The 18775-nt window shown below is 58.9% G+C and overlaps 1 protein-coding gene and 1 long non-coding RNA gene across 3 annotated transcripts in view; one reads left to right on the top strand and one right to left on the bottom strand.

Annotated features, from left to right (window-relative positions):
- The window catches only part of ZFPM1 (zinc finger protein, FOG family member 1), a 73283-nt gene extending 59662 nt beyond the window's left edge, over positions 1-13621 (bottom strand). Inside the window, exon 1 of one of the 2 annotated variants that reach the window (XM_023507497.1) lies at positions 13571-13621. Coding sequence is in view for 1 of the 2 variants with exons in the window: in XM_012812061.2 (XP_012667515.1) it covers positions 12877-12916 (40 nt within the window). In the remaining variant the exon portion in view is untranslated. Of the gene's footprint in view, positions 1-12876; positions 12988-13570 lie in introns of those variants that run through there. The other variant, XM_012812061.2, reaches the window with a different exon arrangement.
- Positions 11616-14290, top strand: LOC111721803. Its single transcript, XR_002770819.1, has 2 exons — positions 11616-11701; positions 14171-14290. It is a non-coding gene; the product is annotated as an uncharacterized LOC111721803 (long non-coding RNA).
- Positions 14291-18775: the final 4485 nt, after the last annotated feature.

The following is an 18775-nucleotide window of genomic DNA, read 5'->3' as shown; positions in this document are numbered from 1 at the left end:
GCTGTGCTCTGGGGGCCCAGTTCTGGGGGTGTTGTGCTTTGAGGACCAGTACTTGGGTCTAGGCTGGGGGTCTCAGCTCAGGGGGACTTGACTATGGAGCAGTGGGATATGAGAAGCCGGGTACTAGGGACCTGGACTCTCGGGGAGCTAGGCAGCGGCTAGGCTCTGGTGCTGTAGGACTGTGGGTGACCTGCCCCAGCCCCAGGTCCGTATGGGGGGTGGGTACTTCAGCTGCAGGGCAGGCTGTTCCCTTTCTGCTAAGTCTCGGTTAAAATCCATTTATGGCTGACTCAAGAGAAGACGCTGCCTGGGTCACACAGCCCTGACGCAGGCACAACTGGGACTCACCCGCGTGCCACCCCTCGGTCCCAGCCTGGGATTCTTCCCTCCTGGTGGGGAGGCCTATTGGGGGCAACTTATTTTTAGCTGCGGCCTCGGGGATGGCCATTTGGGGGCTTTCTTTGCAAAATAATGCTGATGATGCAGATGACTGCCTACCCTTCCCTTCCAAGCTGGCGGCACCAGCTTCCCCAGCTGTGTGGACCCTGGTGGGCTTGTTGGGTGTGGGTGAATGTGCACCCGCTTTTATGCTTGGACTTTTGGGTAGGGTGAGATAGGGGAAACAGAACTGCTCAGGGCAGGCAGATAGATAACGGCAGTCGGGGACCCTATCGCCCTTTTTATCACAGTTCCCGTCTCCCTCTCTCTCTCTCTCTCTCTTTTTTTTTGGTTTGAGACCCACCTCCTACTGCCCTGGAACTGGGGGGTGGGGACCCCCCCTCTTGGGCCCCAGGGGGAAGGGCCCTGGCCAGCTTAGTGCCCTCCTGCCAACACAGCCCAGAGCTCCCGGCAGGAAGAGGGATAGGATTTGAGAGGCACGGGGAGAAGCAGAGGGTCAGGATGTCCGAGGACACCAGTAGTGGCAGGCAGCAGCTTTATTCTGCACAGTGCTCCCACAGACATCTTGTCAGCAACTTGAAAGGATTCTGACCAGAGGAGGGGCACTCCAATTTCCTAGAAGAGGGTGGCAGGGCCCAGAGCAGGACAGCTGCTCGCCCAAGGGTGGGGTACAGCTGAGAGTTGGGCCGAGGCCTCTTTGGTTTCGAGGCTGGTCATGGGCAGGGTGGTGCTGAGTGAATCTGGGCTGGCCACAGTTAGGTGGGACAGAGCTGGGGTTGGGGCTGGCAGGGATGGGGAGACTTCAAGGCAGCTGGCCAGAGTCAGCTAGGAGCTGTCAGCCCTTGGCCTGCTGGGGTCACTCCATGCTACACTCATCCCTCAGTGACCTTATTTTATGGATGTGGAAACTGAGGCTCAGACAGGAATATGTCTAAGAACCAGAGTGACTGGGGCAGGCAGGCTCTGTGCCCCTGTTGTGTCCTGTACCACTAGGTCTGGGTGACTCTGACTATAAGTGGGGCTTGTCCAGGAGAAGACTCCTGGACACCAGGACTAAGGTTCTGGAGCCACCCTGGTCACTATGTGACAGGGCAAGGTCCTGGACTATCTGTAAACAGCAGCCATTGGCCCAAAACTGTCCAAAAACACTGGCAGGATCCATAAGGGTGGGCAGCAGGTAGAAAGGGCTCCAGTGAGGCAGACCCAGCCCCAGAGACCCCCAGCCCTGCACAAGACCCCCAGATAGTGCCCACTGCTGCTTCTGGGTTCATTAAGACCTGGATTTTTAACTCAGTTCTCTCCCATCCAAATCATCAAAGGCTGAAGATGCTGGAACTGCAGTGCCCACTGTACAGATGAGTAGACTGAGGCTGAGGGGTGTCACATCACTTGCCCAGGCCCTGCTCCTGAACTCCAGTTACTCCATCCAACATGCTTTCCTCCTCCCCACTGGAAATAACTGACTTCCTTTAGAATAGTGAAATAAAACCAAACCCTAAAGACAGCAAGAAACTTTCTCACCAACGAGCCTATTTCTGGGGGGGCAGATGAAATGACCCTAAGAAATAAGCAAGCATGGAGCAAGCCAGTCTCAGCCCACACCTTGCAGCTCCCAGAATAGGGCCCCCAGCATTAACTTGCCCTCTGTATCTGATAGATGCCCCAGAATCTCCATCCAGGATGGGACCAAGGCCTCAAGAGTTCCTTCTGCTTCTTCCCATGCTGTGTGACCTTTGGTGAGTTACTCAACCTCTCTGAACCTTGAGTTCTCCAAGGCTTCTGGGAAGATGGTAGGCCACAGTATAGACAATCCCAAGCCTTGCATGCAAGTGCTCAGGAAAGGGAGCTACTGCTTAACAATGGCCACCGTTATGATCAGCGTTACTGGGGAGTCCTGGAACCAACCAGAGAAGTCACTGTTCACCTGCCCACCCTATGCTCCTTGGCTTCCTCCTTGTGGGGTACAGAATCTCATTTCTCAAGTGTCACTTAAAAAATAAATCCAGAAAGAAGGAAAAATGGTCAGTTACCTCGTACCTGCTGGGAGCCCCAAGCAGCTCCTCTGTGGGATTTTCTGTCAGCAAAGGGGTGGCCCGCTCTGGCCACTGCCCCAAGAGACATGGCAGTTGCCTGTGCCCCACCTCCCCTCCTGCACAGCGGGGCCCCTGCCCACCCCGCTACAGCTGCCTCACCTGTCCCTCAGCGGGAGGATTAGCCGCACGCCAGGCCCTAATCGCAGCTAATCGTACCATCAGCGATGGATCTCGGATCAGTTGAAGGAGGCGGCTTTATCCAGACAGACGCAGCGATGGCACCTGAGTCCCATCTGGGCGCTGTCACATGCGGCCATGAAGGCAGGATGGCTGGAACAGGGAGGGAGGCAGGCCCTCCCTTTTCCCAGCTGGCAAATGGGCTGTAGTGGCCCCCACAAGCTCTGAGCACCTACCTCCTGGGTACCCAGGCCCTGTCCTAGGCACCAGGGAGCCGACGGGGCACCAAACAGGCCAAGTTCCTGCTCTGGGGCACTGCACCCTCTCCACAAGCCCGTGAGGAGGGCGCTTGAACCAACTTGACAAGTGAGGAAACTGAGGCACAAACTCGCCCTCCCCTGGGGTCTGATCCTGGGCAAACGGGTCCAGATTCCCGGTTTCACTGGGAGGTTCAGGAGGACCACCACCCGCCAGGTGTTCCCACGTTACTGCTGCTCTGCTCTCTCCTGAGCAGAGGTTTGCACCCTGTGTCTACCCAGCCCTGGCCAGGCCTCAGTGGTGTGGTCTGGCCTGGGGGTCAGGGGAGGTTGGGAGGGATGGCCAAGGGCTCCCCTCCTGGGCCCCTGCCCCCCCTTCCTACCTTCTTTTTCAAAAACATAATTTATCTGTGTATTATCAAGAAATCCAGACACTTTAATCAGTGAGCTATGAAGTCAGAATTTCCATTCTTATCTTCGGGAGGAGTGGAAATGGGGGAGATAGCGCCGTGCGGATCGCTGGTGGGAATGTTAATGGGTGGAGAGGCTGGGCCATTGGCCACGGCGCGGCTATCTCCTCCATTATCAACGCTGTATCTCGCCAACCATCTCGGCGCAGTAATGGGGCCAGTTCAACTTTCCCAGTTATCACAGGAGCTGAAACCTGTGCCTGCCAGAGGCCCGGACCGGGAGACAGCGTGGCCAGGAGACAGTGCGGGGCGGTGGACCAGGCTTCAGCATGCACAGGGAGAGGGGATGGCTGGCCAGCTGGGGGCCTTCCAGGGCCTGGGTGCCCACCGACCACCAAAGCTGCATAGTGAGGGGGGAGGGAGGTCCCTCTGCTTTCTGGGTGTGGGCCTAAGGCCTAGGAGGGGAAACTGAGGCAGGCTACCTCAGGGTGCCAGGGGGCTGGGGTAGTCCCAGGCCTTCCTGAGCTGTACAGGCCCATGACACAGAAGGAGGGTAGGTGGTATAGAGGGAATGCAGGCAGGGGTGTAAACCCCCTCTCCTTTCGCCTTGGGGCCTGAAGGGTCCTCTATGCCCACCAGGATGGGGCCCTGGGCCCCGTGAACCCAGCACCTCCATCCTAGGGAGGAAGGTACCCCAAGTCCACCTGTTCCAGGCCCTGCGGAGTAAAAGGAGGATGAGTGAGGTATGGAACAAGGGTATCTATCACTCAAGGACCCCCAATTGGCCAGAGCCCTGTCCCATGGGTCTGGGAGCTCTGAGACCTGCCCTGGGCCTGCCTGTGCCAGGCTTGGCCATGGCTCTGGCATCTGTCCTACAGCTCTAAGGTCCAGAGAGGGAAGGAACTCATCCAAGATCACACAGCCAGGGAGAACAAATTGACACGAGCATTGGACGCTGCCTGGAACCATACAGAGGCCTCAGTTTCCTGGGCTTGAAATGGGTCTCCCTAAGCCTGCAGGGAGCAGGGAAAGGTCCCCTATGAAAACCAGCACTGTCGCCACTGCAGGGTAGCTTCTCCAGGGTTGGGAGCTCAAGCGCCAGTGCTGGGTCTGACCTCTAAACTCTAGGCCTCAGTTTCCCTTTTGTGCACTGGGTCTCCTGCAAAGGCTGCTGAAAGCAGGATGTGAGGTTACATTTATAAAACCCTAGTCACACAGCCACACATGAGGCAGGGGCCTGGAAAGTACTCAAACGCCAGCTGTGACCTAGTGGCTAGCAGGCTTGGCCCAGCACTGCACACAGAGGCAGCTCAGGCTGTGGCTGGCAACAGCTTTGAGCCTCGGCCTCCCCTCCTGTTACCAGCTGATGCCAGAGGAGCCCAGGCGTGGCTGAGTGAGAAGTGCAGGCTCCTCACCCTGCTTTGGGCTGAGACCCTGGGTACTGCCGCAGGAAAGAGCCCTCTTCCTGCTCCCTGAGTGGGACTTGAGAGTGGGGGCTTGATGTTAGAAGAGGGGAATTGAGGCAGGTGGCTGTGACAGGTGCAAGTGCCTAGGGCAGATCAGGAATGCTGGGGCCTTAGAATCAGATGCCAGGGGGAACTGGAAAGGAGCAGGCCCAAGGGAGGCTAGGTACTGCAGATACCCAGGGAATGCCGGCAGTCTGGGGAGTGGTGCAGTGGTCCCTTCTGACTCTTTACTTTGATTTTGTGACAACACAGAGCACACAGGGGCTTGACCCAGGCTCTGGGTCAGGTCTGACTAATCCTTTGCCCTGGAAGTGGGCATCACTGTCCACTTCAGGGCAGGAAACCAGGGCTCAAAGGAGTCGTATGACTTAGATGGAGACAAAGCACCCTTAGGCCCAGCCTGTGCCCCACCAGTCCCTACTCTGCAGATATGGAAACTGTGGCTCAGGGAAGAGAGGTGGCCCATAGCCACAGAGTCTCAGCCATGACTCCAGGGTCCCAGCCTGTCCTCAAAGCTGCCTGTCCACAGGGCAAGAGGCCCCTGCGTTCAGAAACCCCACCGAGCTGTCCCCTTCTCAGGAAACAGCACAGCTGCCAGTTCCAAGGTTCTGAGAAGAACATCACTTGTGTGCTGTGTGACCCAAGTATAGCCACCTACCCTCTCTGAGCCTTCATTTATTTACTTGTGTGCAAAACGGGCTGGGAACCTTATCCCAGGTGGGTGTCTGGAGAGTCATAAGAGGGGATACGTGCAATGCACTTAGCAGACAGGAGCATGCAGGATGCTGGGCTAACATAGGCTGGTGGGTCCCTGTCCCCATCCAGCCCTGGGGCAGGGGATGGAGGAAACCAGGAGTGCCACAACCACAGAAGCTGCACTAGCCCTAGCACCCATTGTAGAGGTGGGAAAGTGGAGGCTCCAAACAGCTACATGCAGCAACCCAGGGAAGGCAGCTTATCTGTCTAACCCAGCTCTGGTCAAAGTCAGTTGCCACATTTCTACCCCAGCAGGGCCACTGCCTTGCCCTAAACAAGGGACCATGAAGGAGGGAGAGGGAGGAGGGGAGGACCCCAGGCTGGAGGAGCCCCAGGGATGACACAGAGAAGGACATGGGGCAGGCTTTGCCTACCCCTGGGATCTACAGACTCAGGTCCTACCCCACATAGCCTTGGACATGTCACCACCTCCCAGGGCCTTAGTTTTCTCACCATGAAACGGGTTTACCAATACTGACAATGATCTTAACAGCAGGTAAGATCCCTGGGCAGGAAAAGAACAGATGGGGCTGGGGCGTCAGGGTGTGCCACAGCCAGGGAGAGTCCCACTGCCCTTCAAAGGCTAATGCCGGAAGGGCAGGGAGGCAGCAGATGCTGAAATGTCCGGCCCTCAGGGCTCCTGGCTGAGTATCAATAATGCAACCAGCAGCTCCGTGGCTATCAAGCCCACTAAGGACCTGATGCCAGGGTGACACCCGACAGTTTGCATCCAGGACCTCATGTACCCTACACAAAGGCAAGGGGGTGTTCTTCTTAGTAAACCCCCACTTAAAAAGCAGAAACTGGGGCACGAGAGGAGCCACTTGCCCAGGGTCACAGCGAGGCACAGCTCCTGTCCCAACCCCACCCCACCCCACAGGCAGTCCCCTGCTTGAAGGTGGTTGGTCTATAGCCCAGACTCGAGGGACGAAGCTCTGGTGCAGAGGATGGGGATCGGGAAACAGGGGCCTCTCCCTGCTGTCCTTAGCCTATTCAGTGGTCCTGTGGACAGCCCCAGCCCAGGTCCCCACCCTGACCCAGGACTCCAGGCCTGGTCCAGAGGGCTGCTGTATGTTAAGCCCCTACTGCATACTGGCTCTGCTTGAATCTCAGCACAGCTAGTCCTGTTCCATGGATGAGAAAACCAAGGCTGGGAATAGGGGTGATGCTGGCTGTGGCTACTCATCTAAGAGCCAAACCTACCATCTCCACTCTGGATTCTTAAGTCGGGTTCATGAGCTGAATAAGCCCAGGCCTCTCCCAGAGCCAGACCCCCACCCACTTTCCCCTGGCCAGAGGCAGGACGCAAGTCCCAGACTCTCAGGACCTTCTTGTCCTCATTGGAAAAATGAGGCACTGGAGTTGGTGTGCCCAGCGAACCAATGGACAAACAGAGGCAGAGAGGGGCACTGCGCTGAAACACTGGGGCTCCTATGAGGCGCCACCCAGGCTGCTTGCTTGCAGAGGCCCTGCTCCTCCTGACCCACCTTCCAGGCTGAGATGAGCACCCTTGCCGAGCCCCTTCTTTCTCTCCCAGGAGGTCCTGGGGTCCCCTCACTGGGTTGCTGGGCCACACAGCCCCCAGTTCTTGCTGGCTTGGTCCAGACCCTTCCAGAGTGTGGGTGGGAGGTGAGAAGGTGAGCAAAGGCAGCTCCCGCAGGACCCTCCTGGCTCTCCCCTCTGACAAGCAGCATGCCAGGGCTGGGTAGCAGGAGGGGAGGGCTAGTCAGGCCACAGGGGAGTGCCAGGGGCCACTCTTGATTCCCCCTCACAGTTCCTGTATCCAGGGGCTGTGGATCACAGGGTCGGGGCCCACATGTATTTGCATGCTGGGCTGTCCTGGGAGATAGCACGGGAAGAGGGACTTCTCTGTCTCAGATAAGTTGGAAACCACAGTTCTGACCCCACCAACTGACCATGAAGAGATAGAGGAGAAGGAAGGGGGGAATAAGGGAAGAAGGAGAGAAGAAAGGGGAGGAGGGGAGGAGAAAGGGAAGGGGAGGAGGAAGAGGAAGGCAGTGGCAGCTGTCTCAGGGAACAGGTGTTTCCCTTTGACTCACAGAACTGCTCAAGGGGGCAGGTACTACCATTATTCCCATTTCGCAGGTGGAAAAACTGAGGCTTATGCAGGGCAGGCCATATCTCTAGTCCCATGGCTAGTAAGTGGCAGATCTGAGCAAGCCATGTCCATTTCACTCCCTTTGGTCATTTATCAGAGTTCCAGTGAGCCCACTATGGGAGCAGGACAGACCCAGCCTGCTGTCAGAGGGATCTCAGGACTAAGAAGGGCCAGTTATGGCACAGACTGGTGACAGTGGCCAGCCAGGGGCTCTGAGCACTGGAGCAGCCATGCAGAGGCCAGCAGACCAGACCATTTGTGAGATTGAACAAAGCCAGAGAGAAGTCACCAAGTCTCAGCTTGGACACGGGCCCTGATGAGGTGCTTGGCCCTGGGGACAGCTGGCTTTCCTCCTCCTCAGGGCCACATACACTGTTTGGAGGTAGCTGAGCTATCATCCAACAGTATAGTTGAGGACCTGGTACCTGAGCAGGTGTGATGTGCCCAGGGCACACAGCCAGGAGGAGGGAGTGCTCATTCTCAGGTATTGGTGCCCTTGGTCCTGGAACCGTCTTCAGTCCAGGGCACTCCCACCTGAGAGAGCCATCAAGGAGCTCAGGAGAGTGGATGTGTAGCTGTGGCCTCAGTTTTTCCCTCTGTAAAATGGGGACAGGAGCCACTGGGTGCCTCCTATAAGGTCTAGGGGCAGGGTGGCCAGGCTGGCCTGTACACGGGCCCAAGCTGGGGTCCGTGGGGTTGGTGATACCAATCGGCGAGGCAACAGCTGCCTCCACGAGGAGGCCTGTCGATGGCAGATAGGCCGGCCGGGAGTATTATTCACAAGCCCGTCAAGCCTGGGACGTCTGGTTGGCATAGAAACAGGAGATAAGGGGCACAATTAATGGCATCACATTCCCTCCTCCTTTCTTCCCCAACTGACCCATTTAAATCCCTGGCGAGCTCTGTGCCATGTTGGGTTCCTGGTGACCTCCGGGGAGGGGCTGGCGGGCCCGGAGGTCTCAGGCCCCGGAGAAGGGCTGGGTGAAGCCTCCCTAGGGGCTGCCCCTGAGCAGGAACATTTCAGAAGGAGGCTGCCTGCCAGCCGGCAAGGCCAGGACTAGGGAAAGACCCAGAGGCCTGTGCCCCTAAGGCCCATTTCCTAGATGTGAAGACTGAGGCCTGGGGGCAGGCAGAGGCAGGAGGATGGTGAGAAGGGCATGATGTTCACAGACACACTGAGTAAGAGCACAGCCAGGACCCATCACTTTTTAGGGGAGAACCTTCTCTGTGGTTCACTTTTCCCAGATGAAAAACAGTGATAAAAATAGGACTTGCTTTAAATGAACACAGAGCTGCCCAGTGTGGCTCCCCAAGTATTAGTTATTATTAATATTACTAGTAGTGTCAAACAAACGGCTGAGCTGTTGGTATTCCCTAAGACCCAGGAGTGCAGGAAAACCACCACCAGCCTGGAGCCAGGGCGAGGCCCCACAGCAGCTCCAAGGGGACAAGAGTTTGGGCTCCAGTGTTCCCAGAGCCCTGCTGGAGCACAGGTTCAGGGGCAGGGGCTGTGAGAGTCCCTCCCAGTCTCTAATTCCTAGGACTCTGCAGTTGACCAGGGCTAAGGCCAGCTTAGGGCAGGACTCATACCCCTGCTGACCCTTGAATGGCAGATACTCGACACCTGTTTTTCAGACAGTGAAAAGGGATGTGGAAGGAGCTTGCCCAAGGTGGCCAAGCACTTTGGGTGGCTGGGCTACTGAAACCCCTTCCAGCATTCCCTGCCATCACGCTGTAAGGTGGTCCCAGAGTCTTGACCCGTGGGGCCTCCCACACTGGGAAGGGGAGTGTGGACAGCTCTGTGCACACAGCCCCTCTTACGGTTATAAAGTACCTCAGAGACCACCCCATTGTCCTCTAGGCCTAGCCAGACTCTCTTTGGACCTGGAACTGGAAGGGGCCCCTGCCAGGCATGGCCAACACTGTGACCAGCCTTGTGGTGGGCGTGGGTGCTGGAGAGAGCAGGCAGGTGCCTGCTTGGAGTGAATTAGTCATCCTGTGGTCACCAATAATTTGTTTAATCAAACTCTGAGAATGTGTGAAAAACGCCCTCCCCTGAGATGGAGCATTGGAGGGGGTGGTAAGAGAACCCCCCCAGCCTGGTTTCCGTTGGCATTTGGGACGTTTGTGCTCCCATTACTTTCAGCCCCCACCTGGGGGCTCCCAGCAGCCCTGGGGACTTATTCCTGACCTGGCCTTTTGGGGAGGGAGCCTGAGGTTCGATCCCAGTCCCCCTACCACCATACCTGTGCCCAGATGGGTCTCAGTCCCCTTTCATTAAATTTGGCCTGAACCTCTCCTGGTTCTTGTCTCTGGGTACAGCGCTGAACCCCTTTGGCTCCCCACACACAGTGTCACATGCCTTGCAGCCCTTCACTCCCCTGGCTATAATAAGGAATCATTGCCCCATTTTTCAGAGTTGGAAACTGAGGCCCTTCCCTGACCTGACTCCCCACTCTGTTCTCAGGCCTGCTCCCCAATTCACTCGGCAGCCTCTTGCAGGCCAGCACAGCAGTGTCTGGGGCCCAATGCTTACATACAGCCAGTGCACAGACCTTCCCTCCTGCTTGGGGAACCTGCTCAAAAAGGCATCAGCACAGCGGGTTCCCCCCAAACAGCCCCAGCCATGGAAACCACCTTGATATTTTCTCTTTCAAGAAAACTCGGAGCAGGTTACACCTGATACTTGCAGGGAGCCAAAGCCCAACATGATTCATGGGGGAAAAACACTCTTTCCCCTTCCGAGGTGACAACCCACCTCTGCCTGTCTTGCACCATCTAAAAGGAATCAAGGCGGGGCGTCCTCCCTCCCCCAACCTCCTGGTGGGGCAAAGTCAGTTTTCTTCCTTCCTGACAGGCTGTACTGCCAGCTACGGGGCACGGATCAACTTCTTGGGAATTAAGCGTGTTTGGGGAGCAAACTCCAGACGGACCAGAGCCGGACGGCTGCTTCCCCCACCCCCTCGCGTTCCAAGGCGCCCGCTCGCCAGGCCGCCACGCCCCCGCGCTGCAGTTGCCTCGAACCCTGTCGGGCCTGGTGGCCGCAGATAAGGACTCTTATCGCCCTTGGCGATCGCCATCGGCCCGACAGGGCTGGTGCTTATCGGATCTCACATCGACCAGGGCGGGAGGAAAGCTGGCGAGCTAAGGGGCGCCGGGGGTCTCGAGCTGCGCCCTGCCCTGCGCTCTGCGCCAGCGCGGCCAGGCCTATCGCCTCAGCCATCTGGCCGGCCAAGGCCGCGCTCCCGCCTCGCCCTCCCCCGGCTCCCACGTTTGAAGTTAATAAATGGAAGCGCCTATCACAGCCACCATCAGTTGCGCGCCTTATCAGCGCGGCACATCTATCTCCGCGCGGAACAAAAGGCGCACAGAGGCGCGGGCAGCTGCGCCCCAGCTTTGATGGAGGGGGGAGAGGGGGGGTGGCCCGACCCAAAGCGCTCCGCCCCACTCCCGCTGCACCCACAGCCCGGCCGCAGGTGAGGCCAGGGCAGGCGCAGGCCGCAGCAAGGGCCGCTAGCGCAGCCGCTGGCAAAGGGCGGCAGGGCGCCGCCGCTTGGTGACAATCAGCCTTCGCATCTTAACGTGCTGAGATCTGCCAAGGGAAGGAGGTGCCCAGGGCCTGCAGCTGCAGGGAGGGTCCGGGCCCGCCTCCTAGGTCTGGCCTCCTCCCCTGCCTGGGTACTACAGACGTAAGGGTTAGCTTGGGGGCCTGGGTCCCAGTCCCCAAGTGCAGACTCAGCCTGACCAGTTGGGTTGGGCTCTCGCTGGCTCTTGAGCCCTTATCAGCGCTGGCAATCGGTTCCCAACCTGCGATCTCCCTGCCTGCGCTATCTGCATTTCTCATCACTCTGAGACACACACACACACACACACACACACACACAAAACCACACAGAGGCACACAGGGGAGGAGGGGAAAAGAAACCAGAGAGCCGGTGCAGACCGGGACCTGTGGGTGGTTTTTAATACGAGTTGACATGATAGAAGGCGACTTTCAGAAAACAGGTCCCAGGTGCATCGGGGGAGTTGGGTTATGGGAACCTGGATTCATGCCTGCGTTTCCCCCACCAGAGACTTCTCACAGGTGAGCCCACATGGGGTGCTGGTGGCAGTGGTTATGTGGACAGATGAGGCAGTGCTCTGGAGTCTGGGGACGGGCAACAGACTGGCACCCCCTGGTCAACTCCTGGCAGGCAGGGCACAGATGACCTGCCAGTTTGGCCTGGTGAAGGCGACCCTGGGAGGAAGCCCTATGCCTGGCCCTGGTCTCTGAGGTGCAAAGTTATTAATGAGGTAGGGTGGAGGGGTGCTTCCTGTGTCCTCACTCCCTAGAGTGGCTCAGCAGCCCAGTGGCCCCAGGAGTGTGGGAGACTCCTTCAGAGGCATTGGCCATGCGGACATGCAGCCTAATTCTGCAGAGAGCTGCTCTTGGGCTCACTGGCAAGACACTGGGCCTGGCCCAAGTGCCTGGGCTGCCTCCCTGACTGTGAGCAACACTCTTGGATGCCAGGGAGTGCCTGTGGGCAGCTGGGGAAACTATTTGTTGCTCATGCCACCTTGGTCAGGACGGTAGGAGAGCCAGGAGAGGGCAGGCAGGGCTTGCGTTCAAGTCAGTGACAGAGCTCCAGGGTCCCAGTGGCTGGAGCCAAGTGCAGGGGCTGCAAGAGTGCACACCACCCCCCCAGGCACGCGGCTCTGCAGCCAACACGGGTGGCAGTGGATGGGCTGCCACTTACTTGGCCAAGCGTCTCCACACCAGGTATCCCCTCTCCCCAGGTCTCTCTTTCTCCCTCTAGATACAAAGCCTGGGAGAGTCAAGCAAGAGATAAGATCACAATTTCAGCCCGTCCCGACAGAGCGATCTTATCAGGACGGGACTTGCAGAATGGAATATTTTAAACTTTATCTGAGCCCAGATCGGGGCCGCCCTATCGCCGCACCATCTCGGAGGTGCGGGGGAGGGGCAGGCCGCGAGGTGGCCGCGCACCGCCCAGGCCGCGCCCCCAACTACCTTCCTCCCAGCCCTCTGGGCGGCAGCCCTTCTTGGGCCGGACCCCGGCGCCCAAGCCGACGCGGGGGCCCGGCCGGCCGGCGGAGATTAGGTGACGGCGCGCTTGGCACACAGAGCGGGGGGCGCGGCGCGGGGTGAAGGTCGCCGGCGCTCGAGGGCAGAGCGGGGCCGCGAGGCCGTGCGGGGGCGGCGCTCGGCTGCGGGGCCCTGGCAGGGGTCGGGGGAGCGGCAGGCAAAGTTTGACTCACGCTTGATCTGCCGGGGGTTGCTCTGTTTTCTCCTGGACATGTCTCCGGCGCCGCGCGCCTTCCCGGCGGCCGCCTCTAGCCCCTAGCGGGCGGCGGCGGGCGGCGGGGGAGCGGCGGGGCCGCGGGGCAGCTCATGCCCCCGGCCCCCGGGCTCCGCGGCCGCCCCAGTCCGCGCCCCCAGCCCGCTGCTCCTGGCCCGGGAGTCTCCGGCGTGAACGCAGAGGCCTGAGGCCACAGCCCAGCGCTGCGGGCGTGCGGACTGCCCGCGGGCCGGTGGGCGGCTGGCTGGTCCCGGCTCCTCCACTCCAGCGCGCACGCCGCGCAGCTCGGCTTTTCTCAATGGAGCCCGCGGGCTGCGAGCGGCGAACCGGCGGCCGCGGCAGGGGGGCGGCGGGCGGGCGGGCCGGCGAGGGGCGGGGCCTCCACTGGGCGGGGCCTGCGCGGCGCCTGTCTCCTTTCGCCCCGCCTCGTCTCCGCCCCCGGAGTCCGGCCCGCCCCCCTGGGTCTCTCGCCCGCCCGCAGCCCTGCCCCAGGCGGCCTGGACTTCCCCTCGCTGGTCCCGCCCCAGGCCCCGCCCACCTGGGCCTTCTGCACCCCGGCCCCGCCCCTGGCCCTGGGCAGAGCCACAGCCTCCTTCACTCCTCCTTCGGCACTGAGGCTGTGTCCCCAGGCCGGCCTGGACTCGGCGACCTACCCTGTCCCGCTACCCAGCCGCTCCAGGTCCTGCCGGGATCTGTCGTCTCTAGTCCCGCCCCTTGGCACCATCTCCGCCCCCAAAGCTGACCCGACGTGGTTGGACCCTGAGACCCCGTGGGCCCCGCCCACGACACTCTGGCCCCGCCTCTATTCTGTAGCCACGCCCCAATAACTAGGCCCCGCCCCAAGCACCCGCGCTGTGGGGACCGGGAAGATCTGGTCGGAAATCTCCCGGACTTGCGTGTAGGGTGGTTTCTGGACCGGGACTTCCGACTGAGACTGCGGTGATAGCTCAGACCGGCTGGAAATAGGGGAAAGGGCGCGGAAGGCAGCAGCCCTGGGCATTGCCCTTTGGTACCTCTCTCGTCGCTGGCCAGGGGAACCTCTTCAGGGCAGCCCGCTGGAGGCCCATGAAGGACAAGCCCCGGCTCACATTCCCTGTCCCGCTTGGGACAGTCCAAGGCAGCCGGGTCCCTGGAGGCAGTACTGTCTGTTCCAGTCCCCAGAAACGAAGAAAGCTGTGGATCAGGGACTGGCTCAAGGTCACACAGCAGCCAGATGGTGTTGTTATCCTCATTTTATCCTATTTCTTTCACAGACGGGGTCTCCCTGTTGCTGGGGCTGAAGTGCAGCGGTGCCGTTGGGGCTCCCTGTAGCCTGAAGCGACCCTCCCACATCATTCTCACTGGCTGAATCGTGTAATATTATTTTGTTTGGACATTCTTGGTTTTCATTTAATGCTTGCCCCCTGTCTCCATATTCATAAGAAGCAAGCGTTAGCAGTGTCCAGGGGCTAAAAGGAAGGCCTTTGCAGAGAAGACACCCGGGCCCCGTCACACAATCATTCCCACCAGCATCCTATACCAGGGCTGCTGAGTGCTGTGCGCTCTGCTGAGACCTCATCTCATTCTGACTTCTGCGCTCTGTGCCCAGCTCTGTGGCCAAGGAGAAGGGGAGAGACACCCCCAGAGCCTGGCTCTCTTGCCTGCCCCTGACACCAGCCTCAGGGAAGGTCACAGAGCAGGGCAGTGGCAGGCAGGACAGCAGGCTGGAGTCGGCCCCAATCACCCATCTGTTGAGATAGAAACTCTGGGGCCAGGAGGCCAAGAGATTGGCCCAGGGTCTTGTGGTCAAGGGTCACGTGGCTGAGGGTCAGCTTGCCTTGCTCTCTGCCCATTGCCCTCCCTCAGCTGCTGTCTGGGGAGGGTGGCCCACATCTGACCAGTTCATGTAATCCTGGGTCCCCAAAATGTTTGTCAGCTGTGTGAAGCACCCTACCTGTCTGGGGTTCCCACTGGGCCTTGCTCCTTACCAAAGGGAGGCCCCTCTACGGGACTGGACCCGGGAGCAGGGACAGATCCCTGGAGGAAGTGGCCTTGAGCTGGCACCTGTTCTGGGTCTGAGGCTCCCAGGCTGGCACTGCTGAAAGGCCACTGTTGAAAGATCTGTGTTGAGGTGGATTCTGAGGGTCAGCAGGAGGAAGAGAGCCTTGTTCATTAATTTGTGACGTCTGTCCAGGGTGCAAGAGAAGATGGATGTTACTTTGGCCTCTTTTTGCCTGACCTGATTTGTTTCTATGATCCCATGTATGGATGAAAAAACTCAGGCTCAAAGATCACCCAGCAACTTAGGGGCAGGGAGAGGGTCAAAAACAGAGCCTGTGGACCCAGCACCATCATTTGTGGGGCCCTGTGCAAGATGAGAATAGGAGAGTGTGGAGCTGTATGAGGAACTTAAACATTCCAGGGCACAGGAAGCAGAGTGCCAACCAAGCTGTGCCCTCCACAGGTCCCCAGCCCCCCTGTTGATCTGGGCAAGGGCCGTTTCTGGAGCACAGTCCTCCTACACTCTGTCCCTCCACCTGCCAGGGAGGGGGTGTTATACAGATGAGGAGCTGCAGCTCTGGAGGGGAGGATGATGGCCTTGTACACACCACTGCACCCTCAAGGAGGGAGTCTACTGATCATGACAGGCTTGGGGGAGCCCAGAATTGGAGCAACCACTTCTGCCTAGGGAGACCAGGGAAGGCTTTCTGGATGAGGTGACATTAGGTGGGACTTCGTAGGAGTCTCTGCTCAGGTAGAAGAGGAACAGCAGGGTATGGGGTCCCCACTCAGGAGCGATGTCATCGTCACAGTCAGCATAACTTGCACTTCCTGGGCCATTTTTTTTTGGGCTGGTCTGTGTTCTTTTGGGACCTTGTTCAGACCCCTGAAGGTTATGCCAACCAGGGTCTCCCAGGCTGGAAGTGGCAGAGTGGGGACACATAAGAAGTGTTGTCATGGTGGTGGCCCAGAGGCCCCTCCCCATGAAAATGACTTCTGTCCAAAGAAGAGCAGAGCCCAGAGCAGGGGCTGCACAAGGCAAGGCAGGGCCAGCACAGACAGGAGCTTGGGCTTATCACAGGACACGTGAGTGAGCCAACATGCTCATAGTTCCTCCTGCCATGAGAGGCTCAGGGCCCCTGACCCCAACTCTGGGGTCTGCACCTTTATGGGGGGGCATGGAAGAGCCACTCAGGGGTAGCCTATGAGGCTCCCCACTCTCCCTGTTCCTGGACCTATGTCAGTGCTCAACTCTGGGTTTGGATAAGTGTACGACAGTGGCCACATCCACCACACTGACGTATTGCCTGCAAGCCACACCAGGTCAACGTGAGTTCTGCACAACCTGCTGGGGTGGGGGCTCCAGTCACACCACATTATAGAGGCAGAAACCAAGGCTCAGAGTGATTGAGCTACTTAGTGACAGAGCTAGGGTATCACCCCAGAAAAGCACCATCCGGAGCCCAAGTTCTTATCCCTGGCTGGAGGTAGGCAGAAGCAGGTTAGACCTTGGCTCTGCCTCTGGGAGGTGTCCTGGACATCCTCAGGCCCCAAGCTCTTGGCTCCTGTCCTGGTCTCTGCCCTCTGCCCTGTGGGCTGGCAGCATGAGCCTGGCTCCCTGATAGGCTTGTGCGCAGCTGCCCCAGACTAGGAGGGGGCTTGTGTGGCACTTCTCATATACTAGGCCCTTCACTGGCTGTTGGGCTGTGACTCAGGGAGCTACAGAGTGCTTCAGAACTCCAAGGGGACCTTGAAGGACAGAGGGGATGATCAAGGAAGGGTGATGGGAGAAGGGCACTTCCAGCTGAGGGAATAGCAGGTGCCAATGCTGGGGGTGGGGGAAGTCAAGGAAGGGCTGAGAGTGCCTGGGGTTGCTGCAGCTGGGATGCATGCCAAGGTCTGGCCAGATGAGGCCTCTGCATCTAGTTTGCACCTGACTCCTCTACATGTTCCCCACAGTGTCTGTGATGTTGTGTCCTCAGAGCTCTGAGGTGCTCTGACACACATTGCCAGCCCACCCTGCCCTTCCTTACCCACTGTCCACTACCCTAGCTGGTCCTCCACTGCAGATGGAAGCCAGTGGGACTTTCCTAAGACCCATCTGTGGTAACCTCAAACCTTGTCCTGCCCTGCCTTAATCTTTGAACTCTCCCAGTATGTGGATCCAGGCATCCTATGGCCACAGCGCCTTTGCACAAGCTGTTTTAAGCTGCCAAGTGCATTCTTACTGCCCATTGCCTGGCCTGGCCCACTCACCTCTCCTGAGAGAATCCCCTGCCTGCCCCAGACTAGGGGAGACCTCTCTGTTCCTACCTGTGCGGCAGGCCCCGATGCCCAGCACTCGGCATTCAGCACTGGACATCTTACCCCAGCACTGTCAGGCTCAACATCACAGAGGGGCCTTGCTGAGCTCTGACATCCCTCAATGCAGTCTACTCACAACAGCTCCTGAGGAAGGGACTGGTAGGACTCCCATTCACCAGATGAGTAAACTGAGGATCAGAAAGGGAAGTCACTTGCTGGAAGCCACACAGCAGGCCAGTGGCAGAGCTGGAGTTGCTGCAGGAAACACAAGCTTTGGGCTGGCACTGGCAGCCACATCTGGGGAAGGGGTCCTAAGATCTGTCTTGGCCCCTGTCTGGCCAGGCCTCCCTCCCAATCCCCAGGCTCTCAAGCCACTGGCAGGCATGCCAGGGACCGTCCTGACATTTGTCAGCGCTGGCTCTGTGAAGGGTTTAATTAACTTCCTGTTTCAATGGAGGGATAATGAGTTTTAAGCACCACGTGACTCAATAAGGAGGTCAAACGGCAGCGCGGATGTCAAAATAAATTAAGTGAGGAACTGGGAGGCTGCCCGCTGGAGGGGGGAGTTCTGTGGGCTCCTAGGTGCTGCCTGGGCCATCCCCCTTTCTGGTAGGCCAGCTGCTGCCATGGCAGCCCCATCGCTGCTGGGGCCAGGACTGGCCTGGGGCCCCACAGTCCTGACAGCCAGCAGCTCTCACAGGCTCACCCTCTGACAGCCGCAGACTGTCCTTGGGTGTACCCTGGGAGGACAGTCATGCCCTGCCCAAGTGTGTCCCCTTGACCAGGCCAGGCAAGGTGACACTAGGCGTGGGCAGGAAGTTTCACCTGGACACTTCCTAATCTCTGAGACTGGCAACATCACAGACTTGTCTCGGAGCTCCCTCCTCTCCCTTCCCCCTTCCCTCCCTCCTTCTCCCTCCTTTTCCTCCCTCCTTTCCTTTCCTCCCTTCCCTCCCTTCTCCTGTTTCCTTCCTCTTTCATTCCACCCACAGGCATGTTGGGGGCCCCACTCTTGGCACCAAGATCTACCAGTGAACAACACACACATGTCACTATGTGTCGGGAAGAGGAAGAAGGGACAAATGGATGACAGACTGTGGACACATGAGAAGGGGGGGAGAGGCACTGGGGGGGCGTTTGCCACCTTGCAGGGGCTCTGGGGAGGAGACCCGGAGGAAGGGAGAGGGGTGCGGCCCAGGCTGAAGCTTGCCTGTGTGTGGCCCCGAGGCAGGCTGTGGGCTTAAGCTCAGACCTCCCCAGCCCAGGCGAGGCCAGAAACCCTTACACTCTCAGCCACAGCTCTGGGGGCTGTTAGCAATGGATAGATGTGACAAAACACTGGTGCTCAGAAGCAGAGGATGTGGGCAAGAGCTGGCACTGCCAGGTGGAAGAGGAAGCACATTTACTGTCTCTCCTGCCAGAGCAAGATTCTCCAGGGAAGAGGTGACTCTAGAGGGCACAGTGAGCCTACAACATGCTGTGAGATCTTAGCAGGGGCCAAGAAGGTCCAGTAGGCTGTAGACCAGACCAGAACCTCCCAGGAGAGTGGGGAGCTTTGTCCACAGCAGTCAGAC

Source organism: Otolemur garnettii, unplaced genomic scaffold, assembly GCF_000181295.1.
Source record: "Otolemur garnettii isolate 467f Iridium unplaced genomic scaffold, OtoGar3 scaffold00185, whole genome shotgun sequence".
NCBI classification, from domain to species: Eukaryota; Metazoa; Chordata; class Mammalia; order Primates; family Galagidae; genus Otolemur; species Otolemur garnettii.
Note: the sequence above shows the minus strand (reverse complement) of the source record. Positions and strands in the feature narration are given on the sequence as shown.